At 52.8% G+C, this 21,984-nt stretch overlaps 2 protein-coding genes across 2 annotated transcripts; one reads left to right on the top strand and one right to left on the bottom strand.

Moving 5' to 3' along the window:
* Positions 1 to 1,292: 1,292 nt before the first annotated feature.
* On the bottom strand, positions 1,293 to 4,236 carry ARF5 (ARF GTPase 5). The gene is made up of 6 exons (XM_002712085.5): positions 4,043 to 4,236; positions 3,433 to 3,513; positions 2,973 to 3,082; positions 2,404 to 2,475; positions 1,892 to 2,017; positions 1,293 to 1,797 (listed from the first exon to the last, which is right to left on the bottom strand). Exons 1-6 carry the CDS (start codon positions 4,107 to 4,109, stop codon positions 1,711 to 1,713), a joined length of 543 nt encoding a protein of 180 aa, XP_002712131.1. The 5' UTR covers positions 4,110 to 4,236; the 3' UTR covers positions 1,293 to 1,710.
* Positions 4,237 to 8,728: 4,492 nt separating this feature from the next.
* On the top strand, positions 8,729 to 11,890 carry GCC1 (GRIP and coiled-coil domain containing 1). Its single transcript, NM_001171279.1, is given in 2 exon segments — positions 8,729 to 9,760; positions 10,595 to 11,890. Coding segments are annotated over 2 exon segments (2,328 nt in total).
* The last annotated feature ends 10,094 nt before the right edge of the window (positions 11,891 to 21,984 follow it).

The following is a 21,984-nucleotide window of genomic DNA, read 5'->3' as shown; positions in this document are numbered from 1 at the left end:
GCAGGAGCCCAAGCAGTTGGGCTGTCTTCTACTGCTTTTCCCAGGTGCATTAGCAGAGAGCTGGATTGGAAGTGGAGAAGCTGGGACTTGAACTGGTTGCTCATATGGGATCCCAGCACTGCAGGTGGTGGTTTAACCTGCTGTACACCAGCCCCCTCTTGAGTAATTTTTAAGATTCATGTTTTCTGGGCTGGTATTGTGGCATAGTAGGCTAAGCCTCCCCCTGCAGTGCCAACATCCTAAATGGGTGCTCGTTCATGTCCTGGCTGCTGCACTTCTAATCCAAGTCTCTGTTGATGGCCTGGGAAGGCAGTAGAAGATGCTCCAAGTCCTTGGGCCCCTGCACCTGCGTGGGAGACCTGAAAGAAGCTCCTGGCTTCAGACTGGTCCAGCTCCAGCCATTGTGTCCATTTGGGGAGTGAACCATCAGATGGGAAGACTTCTCTCTAAGTTTCTCCCTGTCTGTTTGTAAATCTGCCTCTCAAATTAAAAAGAAAAAAGAAAAGAAAGAGAAAAGAAAAGAAAGAAAGAAAAAGAGATTCATGTTGTTGTTGGGTCTCATACCAGTCCTAACAAATCCCCTTTTCTGAGGTGTGCTTCAGGACCTGTGTATTTAATGCACATTTTCTTCCCCTCAAGTTTAATGTGCAAAAAAGCAGTCATTAAGAACTACCGTTCTGTGGCCAGTGCTGTGGCTCACTTGGTTAATCCTCCGCCTGCGGCTCCAGCATCCCATATGGGCGCTGAGTTCTAGTCCTGGTTGCTCCTCTTCCAGTCCAGCTCTCTGCTGCGGCCTGGGAGGGCAGTGGAGGATGGCCCAAGTGCTTGGGCCCCTGTACCCACATGGGAGACCGGGAAGAAGCACCTGGCTCCCAGCTTGGGATCAGCACAGCGCCGGCCGTAGCAGCCATTTGGGGAGTGAACCAACGGAAGGAAAACCTTTCTCTCTCTCACTGTCTATAGCTCTACCTGTCAAATAAAGAAAGAAAGAAAGAAAGAAAGAACTACCATTCTAAGTAGCTAGCAGAAGGACAGGAAGTAGAGGTATGTGTTTTAAGCAACCATGAAGGCAGATCTTCGTGCCCTCAGCAAAGGCTTCTGGGTATTGGAGAGGCAATGAGATTTCCTCCACTCAATACCCTACAGTATTCCTGTCCAAGAATAAGGGGAGAGAAGTTAGGTCAGACAAGGGTGTGTGGGAATACGGGGGTTGTTGTGGCTTTGAAACTCCTTTGAGGTCTCTCTGCACCCAGTAACCCAGCTCCCGCTCCTAGACTACAGACGACACCACGTACAAACCACAGCAAATTTATTACTCAATATCCAGTGCCACACCATAGCACCACCCGGAGCCCTCACCTTCCCCCAACCTGGCCCCAAGGGTACACCCGAAACAGAAACAAAACAAAACAAACAAACAAAAACCAAAAGTAAACCCAGATCCCTGCTCCTCCTTTGGAAGAGGGGGCCTTGGCCAGGAAGCTCTTCCCCAGGCCTGAGCAGGCAGGAGAGGGGACCCCTCTGTGCCCGGAGAGCGAGGCTCCAGGCTCCACGACAGAGAGAACATGCAGGCAGGAGCAGGAACAAGGGGCCTGTGTCTGTGGGGGAGGAAAGAAGGAGGGAAGGGCACTGCCTGAGGAGTCCGGGCGTCTGGTCACCCCCGGGATGCACGCGGGAGCTTCCGGGAAGCAGGGGCCTGCCCCTGGCTGGTTAGCGCTTCGACAGCTCATGAGACAGCCAGTCCAGCCCATCATACAGGCCCGTGCCCTGGGTGGCACAGGTGGCCTGCACGTACCACTGTAAGGGGGAAGAAAGGAGAGAGGTCAGCGGCAGGGTGCCTGTGACGCCCCAGGGACGGGCAGGATGTGGAGCAAGGGGGTTGGGCTCTCACCGTGCGGCTTCGCAAGTGCTGGAGCCCCAGCTTGTCGGTGAGCTCGCTCACGGGCATGGCATTGGGCATGTCCTGCTTATTGGCAAACACCAGCAGCACGGCGTCCCGCAGCTCATCTTCTTGTAGCTGAGAGCAGAGGACAGAGGAGGAACCCGTGGGCCCGTGGGGGCCCCAAGCTCTCTCTTCCCTCCTGCCCTCTTTGCGGGAAAAACATACTATTGTATGATTCCAAATGGAAAGAGCAAGAGCATAAGGGGACGCTTAGAAGCCCTCTTTCCCCACCCTCTCCTCAGGGCTGGGTGTAAAGGCATGGGACTCAGGTAAGTCAGCCTTATCCCAAACCTGGTAAGACACACAACATATCGGAGCGCATAAAAAGAAAGTCGGGTTCCTGGCCCTCCCTCCCCCACCCCCCACTACCCCAGACAGCTCCACCGGGCACTCCTGACTTCCACACTAACACAGGCATCTGTGTCCCCAAGCTGGGGGGCTCAGGGACCCCGGATCCTCACCATCTTCTGAAGCTCATCCGCCGATTCCTGTACCCGCTCCCGGTCATTACTGTCCACCACGAAGATGAGGCCCTGAGGGGCGGGGCAGAGAGCAGGAGAGGGAGGGAACGCACTCAGTCCCACCTGGAGTCTAGTCTGGCCCTTCCTCCTTGGTCTGGCCCTTTCTCCCAACCCACCTCTGTCAACCCTTCTCAGCAACTAGTAACTTCCGCCCCGCACAAATCCTGACATAAACTAGTGGCAGCACTGCAAAGGATCCAGCTTCTGTCCCAGGCATTGACCCGCGATGGGAGTGAGATCGCGCAGCGTGGCCCCGGGATCGCTCAGTGTGGCCCTGGGATCGCATAGCGTGGCCCCGGGGAACCCTGCCTCTCTGCACAAGTGTCAGGTGGCTAAGTTTCAGAAAATGAATGAGGCAGACTGGGATGGATGCGCTGCGGCTAGCCAGTCCAAGCGGGTCAAACTGGGGAAGGGGCTCTTCCTAGCTCGCTGGCGTAGCCCGGACTTTCTCCGTCTCCCCACCTCCCACACGCCCCCCCCCCCCCGCACCCGCCCCCAGCCCACTCCACCTGAGTGTTCTGGAAGTAGTGCCGCCACAGGGGCCGAATCTTGTCCTGGCCTCCCACGTCCCAGACTGTGAAACAGATATTCTTGTATTCTACTGTTTCCACATTGAAGCCTACAGATCATTGGGGGAAAAAAAATACGAGAAAAAGTTCTGAAAGGAAGAAACTCACTAGAACTACTTGGATCTCAGCAGGGACACAAAACCAAAAGGCGATCAGTGAACAAGGCCCGAGGGAACGGGACCCCAAGGGACCCAGCAGTCAAGCGGCGGGGGGTGGGGGGCGGGCCTGGGTCACCACCCCGCCCCGACACCATCCCACACGCAGAGACACCCTGACCCACTTCTCAGGTAGCCGGCTTGGTTTCAGGGTGAGCTCCAGATAAGGGCCCGAGGCAGGACACCCGATGAGCAGACCCTGAGAAGGCCCGGCACGGCCTCCCCCGCGTCGCCCCCGCGCTCACCTATGGTGGGGATGGTGGTGACAATCTCCCCCAACTTGAGTTTGTACAGGATTGTGGTCTTGCCGGCTGCATCCAAGCCAACTGCAACGGGGAAGAGTACAGGGATGGAGGCGGGAGCGAGGGGGCCCCCTTGAGACCGGGGAGCCGAGAGCCCGGGCCAGCGGGCGGTGACGGGCGGAGGGCGAGAGCGCCTGCAGGTGCGCGCCGCTCCCCACCTTCGGGCCTGGAGGGCAGTCGGGGTGCGTGCGCCAACTCCTGCCCCCAAAGTGGGCCGGGGGCGTGAGAGGCCTGGGCGGCCAGGGACATGCGAGGAAGGCCGCGCTCCTTTTAAAAGTCGTCTCCAAGGGCGGAATCCTCCCTTCTTCCCAGCCGGGCTGGGGCGGAGGGAGCAGCACCCACCCAGGCCGGCAGCTCGGGGTCTCGGGCCTCGGGGCTGGCGCTGCAGGCCAGGACCCGCTCGAGCGCAGGGGCCCCCAGTGCGTTAGGCGGTGGCAGTGGGGGAGGACTCCGGGTCAGAGACCCAGGTGGGCCGGGCTGCAGGGACGCGGGGGCAGGAGGGCTGCGCCGCGGCCGGCGCCCTGGTCCGGGCCGCTGGGTCGATCTGCCTCACCCATGAGGATCCGCATCTGCTTCTTCCCGAAGATCCGCGAAAAGAGCGCGGACACGGTGAGGCCCATGGCGGGGCCCGGGGGCGGGGGCGCGGGCACGGACGCGGGGTGCGGGCTGGAACCGGCCGGCCGCGGGGGGATGGGGCTCAACAGCAGCAGGAGGAGGCGCCGCCGCCGCCGCCGCCGCCTCCGCGCGTCCCGGCCCGCGCGACGTCACCGCGGGCCCGCCCCGCCGGGCCCCGCCCCCAGCCCGCGACTCCGGGAGGAACCGAACCCGAGCGGGGCTCCGCAGCCTGGCCGGGGCGCGCGGGCCTGGGGCTCGCGTGTTTCCAGCGCGCTGTCAGGCCTGTGGCGCTGTCAGCCCGAGCGCCGATAGGGAAAGGTTTGGTCGCTCCACCGCGGGCCTCCGGCCCACCCTCGAATCGCTGCATCCAGCTCGCTCTGGGCACCGGTGTCGCTCTCTGGGGGCTTCGGCCTTTTCTATGCACTTCCCCCCCTCCAGTCCGGGCGCCCGCTGAGGGATTTTGCGCGTAGTAGGTGGTTTGGAAGCCGTGGGAGGAGCGCACGGGAGTGGACGAGGAAGTTGCCCAAGCGCCGGCCTTAAACCTGCTTCACACCTCCGCAGACCGTAGGACCCGTGGATGCGTCCCGGTCTTGGCCAGGCTCTCCGGGACCACTGGAGGACTCCACCTTCGCCGCAGCCCTCCCCCGGAACACCGCCTCGCCGTCTGGGACCAGGCAGCCTCTATCTGCGGACCTGGATTATGGATGCACACCCACCCCGGGGGCTGTGTGAAGACCTTGCCTCCCTAGACCCTAAGAGCTTCCTATGTAATTTTCCCTCTCGTTTTTAGCATCTGAGGACAACAGTAAGCTAGGAGTTAATTAACTTCTTCCGTGGTGGGGGCTGGGTCAGTGCCAGACAGGTGCTTTGGGGTTGAACTGGGCTGATAGGTTGCTCAGCGGAGCAAGGGCGGGCGTTTTGGCTCCTCTGCATTCCCAATGGACTTTTGTGATCAGTGGTTTATGGACTAGAGTGGAGCTGAACTAGGAACCAGGAAACCTTCATCCATGTAGTCACTCATTCAACAGCTGTTGGGTGTCTACTACGTTCCGGCACTATTTCAGGGCATAGTTCAAATCCCAGTTCTTCTAGTTTTCAGGATTTGGCTTCAGTGATCCTTATCATTTTCTCTATAGAAGGAGACTTGCATTTGTCCTAATTAATAGTTGTCCTAACAAACAGGAGATAATCTAACTGATGGCTTTGTGCAGCGCAGGCTGGGTCTGATTAGATAGATCTCCCTGGGCTGTCCTGGCTTGACCTTGAACCTGTAATGAGAACAGACTTTGGGAACCAGGTATCAGTGAGTGCATGACCATTTTTTTTTCCCCACTGCTTTCCCAGGCCATAGCAGAGAGCTAGATCAGAAGAGGAGCAGCTGGGACTAGAACCAGCACGCATATGGGACCCTGCAGGTGGAGGCTTAGCCCACTATGCCACAGCACTGGCCCCATGACCGTTTTTTATGACTTACATTCCTAAGAAGGCTTTTCCAAGGTTGAAAAGTACATTTAAAAGAGGCCCAATGTAATAACACAACTGGTGGTTGCCAAGTCCGATCAGTTCCAGGTCTTCAGCTCTTTAATCATCTTTCTCTGCATCTCTTTTGTCACTGCCCTGTGTCATTACCACCTCTTCCCCATGAAAGCCTCTTCACACTGTCATGGGAGGAGATTAATGTTTTCAAAGAAAGATTTATTTTTATTTACTTGAAAGGCAGAGTAAAGGGGGCGGAGTGGGAGGGAAGGAGGGAGAGGAAGGGAGGGAGGGAGGGATACAGAGAGAGAGAGAGAGATCTCCCATCTGTTGCTTCACTCCTCAAATGGCTGCAACGGCTGGGGCTGGGCCAGGACAAAGCTAGGAGAACTCCATCTGGTGGGTGGCAGGGGCCTAGGCACTTGGGCCATCTTCCACTCTGCTTTTCCCAGCACATTAGCAGGCAGCTGGATTGGAAGTGGAGCAGCCAGGACTATCAGCACTCATATGGGATGCCGGCACTGCAGATGACTGCTTAGCCCAACGTCTCACCAGCTGGCCCTATCATAGGAGTCTTGATAATGCCTTGCTCTTCAGCTTAAAGTCCTCTCATTTACTACTACCTATGATAAAATCTAAATGCCTTTGGTTGGATTGTCACCTACTGTTATCACCTCCACATGTCCTCAGCTACTGCCTTGAAGATGACTCTTTTTTTTTTTTTTTTTTTGACAGGCAGAGTGGATAGTGAGAGAGAGAGACAGAGAGAAAGGTCTTCCTTTGCTGTTGGTTCACCCTCCAATGGCGGCTGGTGTGCTGCGGCCGGCGCACCGCGCTGATCCAAAGCCAGGAGCCAGGTGCTTCTCCTGGTCTCCCATGGGGTGCAGGGCCCAAGCACTTGGGCCATCCTCCACGACCTTCCCGGGCCACAGCAGAAAGCTGGTCTGGAAGAGGGGCAAGGGACAGAATCCGGTGCCCCGACCGGGACTAGAACCTGGTGTGGTGGCGCCGCTAGGTGGAGGATTAGCCTATTGAGCCGCGGTGCCGGCCAAAGATGACTCTTCAAGGTGAGTCAGACTCTGATGCCCCAGAGCTTGATGGAACTTTCCCACCTGCCCCAAGTGCTGGTTTCCCTCGTCCCTGCTTGTCTTTCAAATTCCAGAGTGTTTCCCTGAGAGTCCTCTATGCATTCCCTAGACAGGGCTCCCGTCTCTTCCCTTGAATTTTGAATATTCCCATTCATACTGGTATGATAGCAGGACTTCTTTGCATGTCTGTTTTCTCACTCGATTCTGAGTTCCTTTTTTATTTTTTTAAGATTTATTTTATTTGAAAGAGTTACAGGGGCTGGCACTGTGGCTCACTAGGTTAATCCTCCGCCTGTGGTGCCGGCATCCCATATGGGTGCTGGTTCTAGTCCCGGTTGCTCCTCCTCCAGTCCAGCTCTCTGCTGTGGCCTGGGGAAGCAGTGAAGGCTAGCCCTGGCTCCTGGCTTCGGATGGACACAGCTCCGTCCATCGTGGCCATGTGGGAAGTGAATCAATGGAAGGAAGACCTTTCTCTCTGTCTCTTTCTCACTGTCTATAATTCTGTCAAATAAAAGAAAAAAGAGAGAGAGAGAGAGAGGTAGAGACAAGGAGAGAGAGGTCTTACATCCACTGGCTCACTCCCCACATGGCCACAATGGCTGGAGCTGTGCCGATCCAAAGCCAGGAGCCAAGAACTTTTCCTGGGTCTCCCACGTGAGTGGTCACATTAGCAGGGAGCTGGATCTCAAGTGGAGCAGCCAGGATTTTAATGAGCAGCTTCACCTGCTTTGCCACAGCGCCGACCCTTACTTTACCTCTGTGCCTTATGTCCCATCTGTAAAACAGTGCTAATGTATCTGCACAGGAGAATAAATAGCAAAATCCTGCTTCCTGCCTTCCTTCCTTCGAAAGGCAAAGTGACCTAGAGGGAGAGACAGAGAAGGGAAAGATTTTTCCATCTGCTGCTTCACTCCCCAAATGCCTGCAACAGCCAGGAACCAGTCAGACCAAAGCCAGGAGCCAGGAACTCTTACCCAGGTCTCAGGGACCCAGCGACCTGGGCTACCTTCTGCTGCCTCCCAGAAGGGCATTAGCAGGAAACTGGGTGGTAAGCGAAGAAGCGGGGACTCAACCTGCACTCACATAGTGGATGCGGGTATCCCAAGCGTCCGCTTAAGCTTCTGTGCCCCAATGCCCGCCCCTAAATAACAATTTTCTTGTGAGGTTCCCGGCGTATAGTTCGCATTCAGGATGAACCTCATGGCGGCAAGGTGTCCTCTATCAATATTCGTTGACTAAACTCAACGGAACTATGGTAAGGTGCCATGTGCATTCCATAAGCCAGCTAGGTGCCAAGTGCCGTGTTAGGAAGGGCTGCAGTGTTCATAGCCCTAATGGGAACATTTATTGTTGGCCTTTAGGGACACAGGTCCTGAGCCCCAAGTCCTTGTGGCTGGACGCATGGGTCACTGGAGTGTTTGTTAAGAATGCAGTGCAACGTCGCCCCCTGTCGGTCGCGGATCGCAGCCCAAGGGCAAACCAACTGCGCTCGCTGGTCCTCAACTTCCTTTCCTTCGCTCTCCGCAAGCCCCGGCCCCCGAGGTTCCCGGCAGCACTTCTCCGCAGCCCCAGTTAAAGGAGCCCCGCCCACCTCGCGGCCGGTAGGGGCGGAGCCTAGGGCGACGCGCTGGCGTCACTTCCTGCGGACCCGGAAGCTCTGTGGTCGGCCGGTTGCGGTAGTTAAGAAGTCGAGATGGAGCCACCCGCGGCGTAAACCTGTAGCCAACTGTGGGCCGAGGGGGCCGGCCGGGGCCGGGCCGATGAGGCCCGGAGGAGCGGAGAGGGCGGAGCAGCTTCGAGGCTAGCGCGGGCGCTCCCAGGCCGGGAGCTCCTGTCGCGCCAGCGTCGCCCCGCCTCCAGGAGCGGACCCGCTCCCGCCCCCCTGGCCTCTGTCCGGCGGCCCCGCCACCCCGCATCCGGGCTTGGACACCTCTGTGGAGCAGCTGTGCGGCCGCGGCGGGACAACCTTTTCCTCGTCGCCTGCTGGCTCCGCCCGCGTAGTCGCGTCGCTCTCCTGGACTGCTGGAACGCTGACGTGGAGCAGCTCGGTCACAGCCCCCATGGAGAAGTTTGGGATGAATTTTGGGGGCGGCCCGAGCAAGAAGGACCTGCTGGAAACCATCGAGTCTCAGAAGAAGCAGCTCCTCCAGTACCAGGCCAGGCTCAAGGACGTGGTCCGCGCCTACAAAAGCTTGCTGAAGGAGAAGGAGGCGCTGGAGGCCAGCATCAAGGTGCTGTCGGTATCCCACGAGGCGGATGTGGGCCTCGCAGGTGTCCAGCCTCCAGGCCTCACCTTCTCTGACTCTGTGGATGACCGGTGCTCCACTCACAGCGAGGATAGCACCGGCACCGCCACCAGCCTGGACACTGCGGCCAGTCTGAGCAGCATCAAGGGTGAGTTTGGGGTAGAAGATGACAGACCGGCCCGCGGACCACCGCCTGCGAAGTCGGAAGAGGCCAGTGGGTCGGAGAGCGGCGTTAGCAGCAGCAGTGGGGATGGGCCGTTTGCAGGTGGGGAGGTGGACAAGAGGTTGCACCAGCTGAAGACTCAGCTGGCTACTTTGACCAGCTCTTTGGCTACAGTCACCCAGGAGAAGTCCCGCATGGAGGCTTCTTACCTGGCCGACAAGAAGAAGATGAAACAGGACCTAGAGGATGCCAATAAGAAGGCGGAAGAGGAGAGGGGCCGCCTGGAGGGAGAATTGAAGGGGCTGCAGGAGCAGATAGCCGAAACCAAAGCCCGGCTGATCACGCAGCAGCATGATAGGGCCCAGGAGCAGAGTGACCATGCCCTGATGCTCCGGGAGCTCCAGAAGCTGCTGCAGGAGGAGAGGACCCAGCGTCAGGACCTGGAGCTTCGGCTGGAAGAGACGCGGGAAGCCCTGGCCGGGCGGGCCTATGCAGCCGAGCAGATGGAAGGCTTCGAACTGCAGACCAAGCAGCTGAGCCGGCAGGTGGAGGAGCTGAAAGGTGAACTGCAGGCCATCCGAGAGGAGAAGAATCGACCGGACCCCCGGCTCCAAGAGCTTCAGGAAGAGGCCGCTCGCCTCAAGAGCCATTTCCAGGCTCAGCTGCAGCAGGAAATGAGAAAGGTAATTATCCTCATCTCCTTCACATATCCGTCATTTCGCTTGAAGTGCGAGATAAGAGGGGTTTTGTTTTTCCCTCCTCCTTTGGTACTTAGAACTAAGTGGCTGCACTGTCATTTTTGCTGCTACTTGAAAAGTTGCACCAGGGAGCCCTGGAAAAGCCTTTCCTGCGGTGGTGTTGACCAGCTCCTGGGAGTGTGCTTGCAACAGGATGTGGAGTTTCCGAGCCTAGGCTGGGTCGGAGCCAGGCCCCTCTGAGCTGCTGGGCGTTGGCACTGTACCAGCTGCTCTCCGAGCTGCCATCGAGCGGCCGCTGTGCAGTGAAAGAGCGAGTGTGTGCCTGTAGCTGTGTACCCATGGGCAGGGTAGCTGAAGGCAGCTAGAGGGATTTTCCCAGAAGAAATAAACCATGGTAATTGCTTTCTGTCAAGGTTTGTCTGTCATGACAGTGTCTGCTGTCCAGGTGGAGGGAGATCCAACTCAGTTTTGTACTTCCAGGAATAGAGAAAGAGAAAAGCAAAGTCCTGTAATTTCATGATAGGGTTCGGGGTGAGGTGACATATGATAGACAGCAAAGCTGGGTGTGAGCTGATAGGAGAAAGTGGAAGCGCTAAAGCAGAGTGACAGCAGGTGTGCAGAGGTGCTTCATATCGTTTGAGATGATATGTATTTGGGGGCAGAACCCAAGCAGGTAGAGGAACTTCTGTTGGATCCTGCATCAACGGAAAAATCCCCAAACGCTCCCCTCGGTCGCCCTCCTCCCCGGACACACGCACACAAAGTTTGCCATGGGGCTTTGTGACTTTTCTGACCGTATTCTGGTCTTGTCTTTGGCAGACAGCCCTTGCGGAAGATCAGCTCCGCCAGCAGTCTCAGGTGGAAGAGCAGAGGGTGGCGTCCCTGGAGAATCAGATATCTGAGGTGTCTGAGCTGCTGGGCACGTACGAGAAGGCAAAGCAGAAGGACCAGCTGGCCATCCAGAAGCTGAAGGAGCGCGTTCTGCAGCTGGACCTGGAGAACAAGACCCTGGCCCTGGCAGCCTCCAGCCGGTCCCCTCTAGACAGCCATGGGGAGGAGTCCAGCCTGGACGTCAACGTCCTCAGGGATAAGATGGAGAAGCTGAAGAGACTGCTGCAGGTGGCCGCCAGGAAGAGCCAGGTGACCCTGGATGTGGAGAAGCTCTGTGACCTGGACACGGTGGGCAGCTCAGACGCCACTGATGGGGAGAAGGCTTCTGCGCTCTACTACCAGCAGGAGCTGAAGCAGCTGAAGGAAGAATTCGAACGGTATAAGATGAGGGCCCAGGTTGTCCTCAAGAGCAAGAATGCCAAAGATGGCAACGTGGCGAAGGAGCTGGAGGCCGCCCAGGAGCAGCTTGCCGAGCTGAAGGAGAAGTACATCTCCCTGCGGCTGTCGTGTGAGGAGCTGGAGCGGCAGCACCAGGGGGAGGCAGAGGCCTGGAAGCAGGAGCTGGCCCGGCTGCAGCAGCTGCACCGGCACGAGCTGGAGCGCAGCCGGCTGGACTTCAGGGACCGCACGCTGAAACTGGAGGAGGAGCTGCACAAGCAGCGGGACCGGGCCCTGGCCGTGCTCGCCGAGAAGGACCTGGAGCTGGAGCAGCTGCGCGCCGTGGCCTTGTCTTCTGGGCTGCCAGGGCGCAGAAGCCCGGTGGGGGCCGGGGCTCCAGGGGACCCGGCCGACCCGTCTGCCCCAGATAGCCTGACCCAAGCACTGCAGCTTGCTGCGGGCAACGAGCCCACGTTCTTCCTGTACGCCGAGCAGTTGGCCCGCAAGGAGGTGGAGATCACGTCGCTGAAGAAGCAGAAACACAGGCTGGAGGTGGAGGTGCATCAGCTGCAGGACCGGCTGCTGGAAGAGGGGGAGCGACACCGCGAGGAGGTGGGAGCCCTGCAGAGCCACATTGAAAAGAATACCAGGGACCAGAGCAGGGAGGGCGCCAACCTGGAGTACCTCAAGAACATCATCTACCGCTTCCTGACCCTGCCCGACAGCCTGGGCCGCCAGCAGACGCTCACGGCCATCCTGACTATCTTGCACTTCAGTCCAGAGGAGAAACAAGCAATAATGCGGCTCCCAGCCAGCGGTAGCTGGTGGCCCTCTGGCAAGAGATGATACCGTTTTCACTAACTCTTGACATTTCTGTGCCTCTCTTATGTGGGAAGGGGCAGGCTCTGGTTTCTACTGCTGCTTCCCTCCCATTCTCATCCGTGTCTTCACTGTGTTGAACTGGGAGGACTCTTCAGTGTGGGGCGGGGTCTTCTGCCAAATGCCATTAATGCTGCTTTGCCCCGGGGCCCTAGAGATCCTGGAGAGGTTGAGCTTCTGTTGGTGTGTATCTGAGGGGAAGAGGGAGGTAAGGTTAGGACTAAGAGATGCAAGAGTCAGGGAAGGGTGCGAATCTTTAAAATAAGATGTTTTTAAAAATACTATGCTCCTAGTTCAGAGCTAGGAGTGAATGTGACTCCAAAGGGAGATCAGTTACTTTCTAAACATGCACAGTGACAGTTTACTCGTCATCACATTCTGAATGTGGTCCACTGCTGCCCCAATTCTCTGGGGACCTAAAGCCAGTGTGGAAAGGGACCAGGAGTTTGGAAATGGTGACAGATTGTCTGCTAGTCCAAAGGGTCAATAATGATTTCATCTTGGAACTAGGAAGCTTGGTTTAGTAAGGGCCTAGGCACTGCCTTGGCAGTCTATGTAAAGTGACCTGCTTTTGGCCAGGGGAGGGTTAAAATAGATCTCTTGCTTGACCTGAGGTTGTGAGTGAATGACTTCACTGTCTTCTCAATGTTGAACTTTCTTTAAGATATAAAATCCTAGCTTCTCAATGGGGAGGGCATCCAAATGGTACGCTCTGGTCCTGCCTGGATGCCAGGAGTTCACCCTGGGATTTGCTCCCAGCTGTTTCTGCTTCTGTGGGGAGAGGGAAAAGGAGGAGGGTTTGCAGTAGAAGATTCTGGAAGACTGTGGAGACCCTAGGAGGAAGTGGTCGAAGTCCAGCTGAAGCTGGGCTGGGGTCCTTTCTGGCATGAGAGTCATGTAGTGCTGGTTATAAATAGATTAATCCTGCTCTTTAAGGAAAGGCGACTTGTTACTTAGGCAGTCTAGAAAGCAGGTGCTCAGAAAACTCAATCCTCCCATTATTTCCTTTTCTCCCATTTCCTCTCGCTGGTTAAAAAGGTCTTAGCACCCTGAAGATTAATGCTTCGCCAATAACTGGACTAACAACGTCTCTTTCGCCATGGTGGTCTGTTTTGTGGGGTTTTGGGTTGTAGAAGGCTTGGGTTGAATGTTCTGAATGGAAGGCTAGGTGACCTGGATTGTCCACAATGAGCAGGCTTTATGGAACAAAGGTGATATGTTCAAATCATAATAACAAACCATGGGATCATTAAACCTGAGTGACTACACTTACGTGTTTCCTTAATGGTATCTGTATCTGGACACATAGCGGGTGAGTGTAAATGGTGAATGAAAGACTGGAAATAGCGTTTCATTATATTAATCCATTAGTTTCAACACAAGGAGGAGTACCTCACACATGTCTTAACCTGGAATTGGGTATGTATGTGTGTGTGTATGTGTGTGTCCAGCTACATTGGAAAAAGTTTCCTCATAGAGTGGTGGGCTTCAAACTCTAGAAGTGATCTGTTTATGAATGCATTAAAGTCAGGATTCTGGTATCCTGGAAAAGTGTCAGAGGACATCAAGCTGAACTATTAGTAATAGGCTTCCTTACTTCCCCACCTAGCTCCCTCTAAAGGTGAGGCATGTTATGACTGTTGTTGTTTCTAGGTGGTTGTGGACAAAATACAAAGATCCACAGTCTCACAGTTATCTTCCTAGCTTTGATAATTCTGTGCTTTCAACTTTGAGAAGATGCCAAACAGGTAAAGAAGCAAGTCAATTTCTGGATTAATAATTTTAAATATTCAGATATGTGGTAAGGCCATGAGTGCTCCCAAGTAAAACTAAAAAACTTGATCTCTTCCTATCCTTAGTGACACTTAGAACCTGGAAACAGAACTTCAATACAGATGTACTAATGCAAAATTCTTTGTCTCCTCATCCTGTTCCCTGAAAGGAGCTTTCTAGTCACTTGACTGGTTTACCTGTAGTAGATCCTCTAAGGAAAAAGAGGGGGAGTGGAAGACAGAATCGAGATCAGAAGCAGTCAGTCGTCCCTGGTTCTGGGACAGTATATGAGGTGGGGCCAGTGTTGTGGTGTACTGGGTAAAGCTGCCACCTGCGATTCCAGCATCCTATATGGGTGCTGGTTCGAGTCCCGGCTGTTCCACTCTGAATCCCGCTCTTTCTAATGCGCCTGGGAAAGCAGTGGATGATGGCCCAAGTGCTTGGGCCCCTGCATCCACAAGGGAGACACGGAAGAAGCTCCTGGCTCCTGGCTTTGGCCTGGCCCAGCCCCAACCATTGTGACCATTTAGGGAGTAAATCAGCAGATGGAGGATCTCTCTCTAGCTCTACCTTTCAAATAAATAAATAAATCTTAAACAAAGAAAAAAAATATATGAGGTATGTCAATCAGCTAATGAGACTGAACTTATTTATTATTACCACACAAATCAGAGGGGGATCTCTGGGGAGAAGAAACAGATTCACAACACCCCACCCCCACCCCCACACCCAACCCCGAATGTTAAAAGGCAGAATTGGGAATCAAACTGAGGCCTTCCGGATTTAAATCCAGTGTTCCTTAATCAGGAACATTGCTGTAAACAAAAGGAAAATCACGACTGTGGGTCAAATGCCTGCTACGAGGCAGACTGCTGGCATTTTCTGTGTATTTTACTTCTCCCAACAATGTTGTGAAGTGTTACTTGTTTTGCAGATGAGAAATACAGGCTTGGCAAGATGAAGTGGATTGGCTGAGGCCTAGAGCCTGGAATGGCAGGATTGGGACTCAAACTCATGTCATGAATCTGGGCCCTTACTGCTGTCTGTGCTGTCTCCCAGCAGAGGGCAATGTGGAGTACTGCAGGAGTGCTATGCACTGAGAAATTTAGGGGGCTGTTTCATGGCTGGGGAAGGGACCTTGTCCCAGGTGGCCCTCTGTTCAGTGGCAACCGACTACCTCCTAGTTTCTCGGAAGCTGCTTACTAGCAGGGGAGCTGTTTCACACCAAAGATCAGAAAAGAGCTCTTGTTACAAGTCAGTTTTATGTGAGTTTGAATAATTAATAACTTTTTTTTTTTTTCCCTAGGACCCAGATCTCCTGAATGATCTGTAAAAATCAAAAGTTCTGATAAACCTGTGGTGAGGGGAGCCCAGGAAAATACAGGCCAGTGACCCTCCTAAGAAGGAAATCCCTGTTTTTTTTGTTTTTTGTTTTTAAAGATTTATTTTATTTGAAAGGCAGAGTTACAGAGAAAGAGAGGGAGAGACACAGAAGGAGGTCTTCCACCTGCTGGTTAACTCCCCAAATGGCCACAGTAGCTAGAGCTGGACCAGGCCAAAGCAAGGAGGCAGGAGCTTCATCGTCTCCCACATGAGTACAGGAGCCCAAGCATTTGGACCATTTTCCACTGCTACCCCAGGAGCATTAGCAGGGAGCTGGATCGGACGTGGAGCAGCCAGGACTCAAATCGGTGCCCATATGAGGTGCTGGAGCTGCAGGCAGAGGTGTAGTCTACTATGCCACAGTGCCAGCCCCAGCCCTGTTCCTTGATTTTATCAAGAAGGTCATCTCTGGAGTAGTGTGAAGTCATCTATTTCTGTGGTCTATTGATGGGGGACCAAAAGGTACCCATTGCATATCTGGAAGAATGAATTTGAACACTAATACAACTTTATGTATATTTTAAAGATCTATTTATTTGAAAGAGTTACACAGAGAGAGGAGGAGAGGCAGAGAGAGAGAGAGAGAGAGAGGTCTTCCATCTGCTGGTTCACTCCCCAATTGGCTGCAATGGCCAGAGCTGTGCTGATCTGAAGCTAGGAGCTTCCTCCGGCTCTCCCACATGAGTGTAGGGGCCCAAGGACCTGGGCCATCCTCTACTGCTATCCCAGGCCACAGCAGAGAGCTGGATTGGAAGTGGAGTAGCCAGGTCTTGAACTGGCGCCCATATGGGATGCCGGCACTTCAGGCCAGGGCATTAACCCACTGCGCCATAGCGCAGGTCCCAACTTTATGTTTTTTAAAGATTTGTTTACTTGAAAGGCAGAGATACAGAGAGGCAGAGGCAGAGAGAGAGAGAGAGAGAGAGAGAGAGAGAGAGAGAGAGAGGTTTTCGGTCCACTGGTTAACTCCCTGAATGGCCACAGTGGCTGGAGCTAGGCTTCTCTGAAGCCAGGAGCCAGGAGCTTCTTGCGGGTCTCCCTGGGTGCAGGCGCCTAAGGACTTGGCCCATCCTCAACCACCCTTCCAGGCTATCAGCAGGTAGCTGGATTGGAAGAGGAACAGCTAGGACTCAAACTGGTGCCCATATGGGTTGCCAGCACTGCAGGCGGCAGCTTTACCAGCTATATGACACAACACTGGCCCCAGCTGTAAGTATTTATTTTAAATGATTTTTTATTTATTTGAAAGGCAGAGTAATGGAAAGGGAAAGACACAGAGATCCTCCCTGGTTCGCTCCCAAAATGGCCACAATGGCCAGGGCTGGGCCAGGCTGAAGCCAGGAGCCTGGAACTCCATCTGGGTCTCCCACATGGGTGGCAGGGGTCCAAGCACTTGGATCATCTGCTTTCCCACATGAATTAGCAGGGAGCTGGATCTGAAGTGGAGCAGCTGGAACTCGATGTAGCACTCTAATTTGGGCTGCCAGTGTCTCAAGTGGTAACTTTCCCAGATACACCATGGTGCTGGCCCTTAAATGTTTATTTTTAAAATTCCTTTGAAAGGCAGACAGAGGGACAGAAAGAGAGGTCTTTTGCCTGTTGGTTCACTCCTCAAATGGCTGCAACAGCTGGGGTGGGGCTGGGCCAGGTTGGGCCAGGCTGATGCCAGGAGCCTGGAACTCAATCTGAGTCTCCCACATGGGTGGCAGGGACCCAGGTACTTTAGCCATCACCTGCTGAGGGTGCACATTAGCAGGGAGCTGGAATCAGGCAGAACCCAGACTCAAACCCTGACGTCTGGATATAGGACACGCTTGTCTTAACTGCTGTGTTAAATGCTGACCTGTGCCTTCTCGTTATATGTATATCGATTTTTCATGTAGGTTACACATTTCACAAAATATCTTAGGAGTTAGTATTTAGAGTAGGATCTAATGTCTTTGCATGTGTTCAACAGCTACTAGGCCTTCAGAACTGAGCACTTCAGTCTGGGTCATGTTGCAGGCCCTATGGGGGCATCCTGTGCTGGCCCCATGTTTGCTCCACTGGGCCATCTGCCCAACACAAAGCTTCATTCTGCGGACGTGGGGTTTGAGTCTAGGGGCCATGCTGCTTTAGCTGTCTTTTTTTTTTTTTCCAGAATCTGTATTTTTTAGCACCTGGGGGATTGAAGCTTTTCAAATCTAGGGTCCTAGGCACACTGTGCCATGTGTACAGTCCCCCCACCTTATGCCAGCCCTCTAGTGTGATCCTAGCTGAATCTATCAAGATCATACCCCATACCCCATTCACCTTTGCTCTCAGGATGTTTCATAGCCTGGCGCATAGTAGGTGCTCAGCAAGTAGCTGGATAAATGGGCAAGAGACTGGGAAATAGAAATCTTGTTCCTTGAGAGGAAGAAATTTAGTGTTTGCTAGTATTGCTTTCTGCTTTGTGCTGCTTTCTGGCTGATTTTCTCTAGAGGCATAATAATGGGTCAACTTTGTTTCTCTAGGTCTCTTGCAATATAACCAGAATTAACTTAAGGTAAATAGCTCCCCTTGGTTGGTAGAGGAATAGGAGAGCTAGACCTGGCCCTGTCAGGGCATCCTGTTCAGAACCAACAGGAAGCTCACTGAGAAGAGAAGGATAAAGGATGTGGCAGGTGCCTAAGGCTTTATTGCAGAGTCAAACTTAGGGCCTCAAGTCTTACTGTTGATGAGGACCCTCAGTAAGCTTCCTGTTGGGGTAAACCTGTGCTCAAGGGCTCCCTCTCCCTGGGAGTGTTGGGAGAGCAGGTATCTCCATTATTTGATCTTGCAAGGGCTATAGGAATCTTCCATTCCCCTCACGTCCTTCAACTGCTGCGGGAAAGTTCTCGGCAAATGGAGTATTATTCCCTCTCTGATGCCTAGGCTTCGTCGTAAACAGAAAAGTTGATTTTTTTTTTTCCTGTGATGTGGTCCTTCAGGCTGGCACCTGATTTCTGGGGAGGGACCAGCCATGATATGCTTGCTTGTTAGAAGTAAGAATGAGAGTGGCACAGTCCTTGTCCTCTGTATCTTACCAGTGAGCTTTCCGGGAGGCCCTCGGGCCCCTTGATCGGCACTTGTGGATGGCTGGTGCTGTGAGTCCTGTGGCTGCAGACGGAAACAGCATCTTCAGTGATTAGTGATCCATACTTGGGAGACACCTGGGGCCCAAGGCACTCATGTCAGGGGTCATCCAGCTATCACGATGACTCAGGTCATCTCTGGATGCTGTGCAAGCCAGAAAGGTGACCCCAGGCATCTTTTTAAGTGACAGTGGCCCACTTGTCCAAGAGGCCCAGAGCATCAGAGCCTGATCCGCCAACCAGAGTGGGTTCACTGGCCTGCCATGGGTGATACTGCTGCTACACTTCACTCCTCTTTCCGTATAATGGGAACTCCTGCTCTCAGGTCGCTTACACTCTGTTGGGGTTCACACACATGCTCATCCACACTGCAGGATCGGGAGGACTGTATGCTGAGAGTGGGATGCTGAGTGGATCTGATGAAGGCGAGGAGACAGATTGATCCAGGGTGATGACAGGCTCAGGATTTGAGCCTGTTCATGAATGATAATCTGACCTTCATCATGGCTGAGGTGACGAAGTGCATCACACACAGAAAAAGAGCAGAGCATAGAGGGTAAAGCTGCCACTTGTGGTGCCAACATTCTATATGGTCACCAGTTTGAGTCCTGGCTGTTCCACTTCCAATCCAGCTCTCTGCTCTGGCCGAAAGCAGTGGAAGATGGCCCAGGTCCTTGGGCCCCTGTGCCCACGTGGGAGACCCAGAAGCGGCTGCTGGCTCCTTGCTTTGGATCGGCGCAGCTCCAGCCGTTGCGGCCATCTGGGGAGTGAACCAGCGGATGGAAGATCTCTCTCTCTCTCTGCCTCTGCCTCTTTGTAACTCTACCTTTCAAATAAATAAATCTTAAAAAAAAAAAAAAAAAAGCAAAGATCAATGGCCTGTATCATGCAAACTCATCATAGGTTTGACATTGATGAAGTGTGTATTTATGGAACCACAGAATGTTAGATCTGAAGAGGGTATTGGAGACTGGCTGTGTTCCTCCCCTTAACAGAAGAGGAGACCTAGACACACAAAGCACCAAGGGGCTCTATCCCAAGTGGGCTTAAGAGTGAGTGATGTAGAGGCTCCTGTCTGCAGTGATGAGTAGTGGTGGATGGAAGGCAGATGTATGGTGAGTTTGTGCACTGAGGCCTGGGCCAGCAGAGCAGTGCAGACACTGAGAGCTGTGGCTGCAGGCAGCAGCTCCACTGGTGTGTGAGTCTTCCCTCTCCTCTCCTGCCACAGCTCTGGGTCTCTCAAAGACAGAACAGAAGGATGGTGCTACTGACTCAGCCACCTAAGGATAACTTGCCCAGGAATTCTCACCTATGAGTGCTAGTGTTTATGGGCCAAAATTTTACCAGCTTAGGTGAAGGCTGGAACACTAGATCCATAGGAAGACCCCTGCAAAGGTTCATGGAAAAATGGCATTAAAGAGATGGTTATTTTGGAGCAAAAAAATTTTTTTTAACTTTTATTTAATGAATATAAATTTCCAAAGTACGATTTATGGATTACAATGGCTTCCCCCCTATACCGTCCCTCCCACCCACAACCCTCCCCTTTCCCACTCCCTCTCCCCTTCCATTTGGAGCAAAAATTTTTAAAATCCATGCATATGAGGTGAATCTTCAAAAAGTTCATGGTTAATATGCATTACCAAATAAACTATGCATAGATTTCAAAAATCTTTTGGCACAAAAATAAACATTTTCAATCCCATTTTTCCGTGAACTTATTTATATATTTGTTTAAGAGGCAGAGACAGAGCAAGAGTGAAGAATGAGAGCATTCTCATCTGCTTATTTATTCCCCAAATGCCCATAAGAGCTGGAACTAGGCTAATACCAAAGCCAGGAGTGGGAAGCCTAATCCAGGCCTCCCAAGTGGGTGGCAGGGACCCACGTACCAGAGCCACCACCAGTGCATACCATGTGCTGCATTAGCAGGAAGCTGAGTACCCTGAACTTTTTGCAGTACCCTCATGTTACTGTTTCTCCACCCATTCAAAAAATACAGGGAGCCCCTATTCCCTCCCCAGCACTATGCTAGACATTAGAAATGCATCCTCCCAATGTTAAGCACAGGATAAAGTGCCATAGTGGAGGAATACAAGGGAGGGAACTTCAAGGAATCAGGGAGCCAAAGTGAAAGTGGATTTGGATCAAGCTTTGCAGGACTCTGACCAACCGGTATCAGCTACGCAGAGGAGTGGCAGTGGTGAGTCTGGGCAGGAGGATGTGTAGCAGATGTAGCAGGTTAGCTATTCCAGCATTTGTTCCAGTTTCCACTGGATTTATCTTCCTGAACTGCAGAGATTAGGATGGTGCTGACAATGTGTGCCGGTTCCACTTGTGACAAGGGTCCCAGAGGTGATTGAGGCTCCATCAGAGGTTAGGGTTAGGCATGGAATTGAGCGGGTGAGAGTGGGTGGCAAGTGAGGCTTCCATGTTCCTGGTATGGCTCCAGCAGGTGCAAATATTTTCTCCTATTCTGTTGGTTGTCTCTTCACTTAACTGAGTGTATCTTTTGCAGTGCAGAAGTTTCTCAGCTTGATGTAATCCCATTTGTCAATTTTGGTTTTGATTGCCTGTGTTACTGGTGTCTTTTCCAAGAAGTCTTCACCTGTGTCAATGTCTTGCAGATTTTCCCCAATGTTTTATAGTCATTTGATGGTATTGGGTAGTAGATTTAGATCTTCAATCCATTTTGAGTGGATTTTTGTGTATGGTGTAAGGTAGGGGTCTACTTTCATACTTCTGCCTGCAAAGATCCAGTTTCCCCAGCACCATTTGTTGAGGAGACTGTCCTTACTGTAGGGATTGATTTTTAGCTCCCTTGTCAAAATAAGTTAGTTGTAGATGCATGGGTTGATTTCTTGAATTTCTATTCTGTACATTGGTGTACATGTCTGTTTTTGTGTCAGTACCAGGCTGTTTTGATTATAGCTGCCTTGTAGTATGTCTTGAAATCTGGTATTGTGATGTCTCTGGCTTTGTTCTGGTTGTATAAGTTTGCTTTAGCTATTTGAGGTCTCCTGTGTTTCCAGATGAATTTCAGCATAATTTTTTCTGTATTTGAGAAAAATGTCATTGGTATTTTGATTGGGATTGCGTTGAATCTGTAAATTGCTTTTGGTAGTATGGACATTTAGATGATACTGATTCTTCCAATCCATGAACATGGAAGATTTTTTCATTTTTTTTAAGTTTTTTTTTTTTTTTTTGACAGGCAGAGTGGACAGTGAGAGAGAGAGACAGAGAGAAAGGTCTTCCTTTACCGTTGGTTCACCCTCCAATGGCCACCGCTGCAGCCGGCGCACCGCACTGATCCGATGGCAGGAGCCAGGATCCAGGTGCTTTTCCTGGTCTCCCATGGGGTGCAGGGCCCAAGCACCTGGGCCATCCTCCACTGCACTCCCTGGCCATAGCAGAGAGCTGGCCTGGAAGAGGGGCAACCGGGACAGAATCCGGCGCCCCGACCAGGACTAGAACCCGGTGTGCCGGCGCCGCAAGGTGGAGGATTAGCCTATTGAGCCACGGCGCCGGCAGATTTTTTCATTTTTAATGTCTTCTTCTACTTTAATATTTTGTAATATTCATCATAGAGATCTTTGACATCCTTGGTTAAACTTATTTCAAGCTATTTAATTTTTTGTAGCTATTGTGAATGGGGTTGACCTTAAAAGTTCTTTCTCAGCCACGGCATTGAATGTGTATACAAAGGCTATTAATTTTGTGTGTTGATTTTATATCCTGCCACTTTACCAAACTCTTTCCTGAGTTCCAATAGTCTTTTAATGGAGTTTTTGGATCCCCTGTATATAG

The sequence above is a fragment of the Oryctolagus cuniculus genome, chromosome 3 (assembly GCF_964237555.1).
Source record: "Oryctolagus cuniculus chromosome 3, mOryCun1.1, whole genome shotgun sequence".
Lineage (NCBI taxonomy): Eukaryota > Metazoa > Chordata > Mammalia > Lagomorpha > Leporidae > Oryctolagus > Oryctolagus cuniculus.
Note: the sequence above shows the minus strand (reverse complement) of the source record. Positions and strands in the feature narration are given on the sequence as shown.

Coding starts and splice junctions, on each gene's coding strand:
- ARF5 (XM_002712085.5), bottom strand. CDS start 4,109: ATGGGCCTCACCGTGTCCGCGCTCTTTTCGCGGATCTTCGGGAAGAAG. Junction 3,514..4,042: donor GCAGATGCGGATCCTCATGG/GTGAGGCAGATC, acceptor TCCCCGTTGCAG/TTGGCTTGGATGCAGCCGGC. Junction 2,018..2,403: donor CGGATGAGCTTCAGAAGATG/GTGAGGATCCGG, acceptor CTCTGCTCTCAG/CTACAAGAAGATGAGCTGCG.